This window comes from Limulus polyphemus, unplaced genomic scaffold, assembly GCF_000517525.1.
Source record: "Limulus polyphemus unplaced genomic scaffold, Limulus_polyphemus-2.1.2 Scaffold11956, whole genome shotgun sequence".
NCBI classification, from domain to species: Eukaryota; Metazoa; Arthropoda; class Merostomata; order Xiphosura; family Limulidae; genus Limulus; species Limulus polyphemus.
In genome coordinates, this window is record NW_013677566.1 from 7,953 (window position 1) to 12,502 (window position 4,550).

Sequence of the window (4,550 nt, forward strand, 5' to 3'; positions counted from 1 at the left end):
TCAAAGGACAACAAAGGTTTCTTGAGCTTCCATTGAGATTGGTTGTTAATATTTATGTCACGTTTTAAAGACACATCATTAGAAGCCCAAAGCTTTAAATGATATTATTTCGGGCCTTGACACAGACTAGCAGGTCACTTCGTTAACTTGTAGATCTATTATCGAGTAAGTCTTGTTTTCAATTGCAGTATACCCACTTCTAATTTATTTGACTCCAAAAATTAATTGGACAATACAGTGTATTGGGTATAATCCAATCCAATTTCCTCAACACCATTACGTATTTCAAAAATCAAGTATATTAAGTATAATCCAATCCAATTTCCTCAACACCATTACGTATTTCAAAAATCAAGTATATTAAGTATAATCCAATCCAATTTCCTCAACATCATTACGTATTTCAAAAATCAAGTATATTAAGTATAATCCAATCCAGTTTCCTCAACATCATTACGTAGTTCAGCAATACAATGTATTACTAACTATCATTCAATTGCATTCTTAGTTTAGCCTTGCAGTTTCGCCACATTGTTCGTTTCATCTTGACTTTGCTTAGTTATTTTTATGCCAGAGAAATGTTTTATTCTTGAAATGTCTCCAGAAGATTGATGGAAATAGGAACTCAGGACGTTGTTGAGCATGCCTTAGGAATCGTTAAAAGAATAGTCAAGAGAGTTTATAATGATTAATATATAAATACTGTCCATAACAACAGGAACGTGATGGAGCTTTAAACATATAATACTGAGTACAATCTTTAAAGTTGAATTTCACAAAGTACTCAAATTGATATTTTACAGATAGCTTTCCAATAACTTCTGAAAAGACCGTTGGACTTACGTACTGTAGCCAGTTGCCAAACCATCTTCCAAATTAACAGTGGACACGAACGAGTTTCGAAGATATGTTCTCAAGAATTCATAAATCCGATGCTGGGCACATTGACATTGGCAGGAAGATTTCTAAAGTTAACACTTGTCACAAATAGTTAATGAACGTGGAACATCAATCATCTGTTAAGGCACCAGATGAATATTAAGTATAGGTCTAGAAATCTTCTCTTAAGTTATTGTTGGACAAAAATACCGAGTATCCACTTCGCTAGTATTTGCTTAATGAGGGTGGGTTTCCGTTTCTATTTATAAAAGGGTGAGAAAGAAGCACAGAAGATGAACTTCCAACCATATCTATGAAACCAATTTTAGATATAATTAAACTGAATGTAGTTCTTTAAGCCAAAAGTAGAATAACCATTTCACAAACTAAAAGAGGTGGGGTTTTCTATTCATTGCTTGAGCTGGGCACAAACTTCTTTAATTCGTTTTTCGAGATTGAATGCTTTTCTTGCTTATTAGCTACCTAACTATCTGATTTATTGTCACTTGGATAGATTCACGCCCTTTTCTTCAGGGTACGAGAAAATGTTTCTGTATATAATTTCTTGATACCCCCACCCAGTGCCGGCTACGTGTAGTTTACAGATCTCACTACTTCGTCTTCAGTAGGTCTGTTTTGGAAGGAGCGGAACTTATTTGATTGTGTTCTTGGCCACTAGAGGTCATCGCGACTCTTGCTGAGCTCTGGGTGATGCGGGCATCTGCTAAGCAAAAAGCTTGGCTGGCTCTTTCCCTTAGTTCTTGATCACTGTAGTCATCACTCATTAAGTTTGGACAAGGACAAAATGGCAAGCTGTTCTTGCTGCCTTTCCAACCCATTAACCATATCCTCTATGCTCTGTAACGTGCTAGAAGCAGAAGGAGAGACAGTTGGACTTATCGAGCTTGAAGAACTCGCAACTTCAGAAGCTGGGGATAAAGACATGCCCTTGAGTAGTGGGAGTGGGACAGGGCAGTGGAGAGTAGAAGCAGGAAGTTGTGTCGAGCTGGTGGTCACTGGTAACGGATATGGAAAGAATCGATGATGTCCATGTCTGCATCCAGGGTCCAAAAATCTTGGGTTGCTACGAGTCATCAAAGAATAAAGATGAGATGATACGTTTGCAGACATTGTAGATGTTGTAGGAATGGCGTGAGGAAAGTAGAATTGGGGGTACAAAGCTGGTGGGTAGAGATAAGGAAATATGTGAGGGTGGGGTAAACCACCTCCTAAAGTATTATGAATTCCAAGCTGATGTAAACTGTGCGCATGGTTCTCTGGGGGGTCAACATTCTGAAAACTCTGTGCTCCAGCATTTGAAGATTCTGGAGTAAATGATCCTGGGATGGCCAAAGAAGCTGCTTCCTTTTTCTTAGATGAGGTCTCCTGGTTCCTGTCTTCTGTGGTCTTTTTATTAACAACATCAGTGTTTTCCATTTTTTCTAGGTCCATCTTGTTATCTTCTGGAACTATCGAAAAGGCGTCAATCAATAGAAGTATTATGTTTTACCTTAACTAGATTTTCTAATATAACAATAAAAGACGTACGTAGCTTACGATGTGAAAATAATTTAAACAATTCTTAATAACAAAAGGACGTACGTATCTTACGATGTAAAAATAATTTAAACAATTCTTAATAACAAAAGGACGTACGTAGCTTACGATGTAAAAGAAATTCAAACAATTCCTAATAAAAGACATACGTAGCTTACGATGTAAAAATAGTTTAAACAATTCTTAATAACAAAAGGACGTACGTAGCTTACGATGTAAAAATAATTTAAACAATTCTTAATAACAAAAGGACGTACGTAGCTTACGATGTAAAAATAATTTAAACAATTCTTAATAACAAAAGGACGTACGTATCTTACGATGTAAAAATAATTTAAACAATTCTTAATAACAAAAGACGTACGTATCTTACGATATAAAAATAATTTAAACAATTCTTAATAACAAAAGACGTACGTATCTTACGATGTAAAAATAATTTAAACAATTCTTAATAACAAAAGGACGTACGCAGCTTACGATGTAAAAATAATTTAAACAATTCTTAATAACAAAAGAACGTACGTAGCTTACGATGTAAAAATAATTTAAACAATTCTTAATAACAAAAGGACGTACGTATCTTACGATGTAAAAATAATTTAAACAATTTTTAATAACAAAAGACGTACGTATTTTACGATGTAAAAATAATCCAAATACTTTCATCTATGCTTTTAGAATTGTAATCATCTCAATGAAAGTAAGTAATCAAAATGTAAAAATGTAAAACTAGAAGTAAAACAAACCTTCTGCTAAGAAGCTACAAAAAATACTACTAACTCTAGTGATTTTGATAATACTGACACAAGAAATTTCTTTTATCATTTTGATGTATCTCTAGAATATATTAATAAATAAGGTAACTTATCTTTCATAAATTAGTTAACATTCCATTTTTTATGTAGATAATCAAATATTTATGTATCGACACTTTTAGCACTATTCGCAAAATATTACGAAACTTTCGAATGGTTTTTCCAAGTATCTAATTAATTCATTCATAACTGATCAACATTTCACGAAAATCATATCAATCTCACCAAATGCCAAGGATGAAGATTAGTTAGGCCTACAAAGAGTACGTTCATAAAAGTAAAAAAAAAGAGAGAGAGAGAGAGAAACAAAAGGATGAAGATTAGTTAGGCCTACAAAGAGTACTTCATAAAAGTAAAAAAAAAGAAGAGAGAGAGAGAGAAAGAAAAAGGTGCAATGATGCAAAGCAACTTTTACATCGTAAAACTCTTCGAGACTTTTAATTCGTTTAACCAATCAGAGACGTGGTTACATCGGGCATGCAGGTTGTATTTAACGAAGCGAACTACAACAGGAACCAGCATGTTCTAGCTTTAGTTTACTCGCTCTCGCTACTTGTCAATATCAAACAATTGTCTTACTGTTATTATCTTACACATACAATAATAACTCAACTAGTGACGTATTTCTTAGAGGATATTCTATCCTTTATTCTGTCGTTCTTCTTCCGGAAATAAAACCATGAAAAGCTGATGAGTAATATATACGTTGAATTTGAACAGACTAGCGCCACATGTGAGGCAGTGTTATACTCGTAATAAATAACGCTTGAGGCACTGACAGGTTCGAGGTTTGGGGCAGATGTGTTATATAACACGCGAACCAAATATGAACATTCGCTGGCTTTCGTGTAGCATGTGCTTAGCAGTAATTTACCAAATATGTAACATGAAAACGATGATTTAATAGGATGTTTTCTCCGTATCACACAGAATATGAAACGGAGATCAGACAATTATTCGTGTTTATTCAGGGAAACAGTTGTTGAACATAACCTAGATAAAACAAAGCAACTAAAAGCACATATTCATAACTAACTTTCATCGGTAAGCTACATTGGTACACACGTTTATATATTATAAGTTGACTAACTAAAACTGTAGAGACTACATTAGTATACACGTTTATATATTATAAGTTGACGAACTAAAACTGTAGAGACTACATTAGTATACACGTTTATATCTTGTAAGTTGACGAACTAAAACTGTAGAGACTACATTAGTATACACGTTTATATCTTGTAAGTTGACTAACTAAAACTGTAGAGACTACATTAGTATACACGTTATATCTTG

At 33.9% G+C, this 4,550-nt stretch overlaps 1 protein-coding gene across 1 annotated transcript in view; it reads right to left on the reverse strand.

Annotated features, from left to right (window-relative positions):
* Positions 1-28: 28 nt before the first annotated feature.
* The window catches only part of LOC111083897, a 6,910-nt gene continuing 2,388 nt past the window's right edge, over positions 29-4,550 (reverse strand). Inside the window, exon 3 of the mRNA XM_022380623.1 lies at positions 29-2,348. Coding sequence (XP_022236331.1) covers positions 1,657-2,348 — 692 coding nt within the window. The 3' untranslated portion in view covers positions 29-1,656. The remainder of the gene's footprint in view (positions 2,349-4,550) is intronic.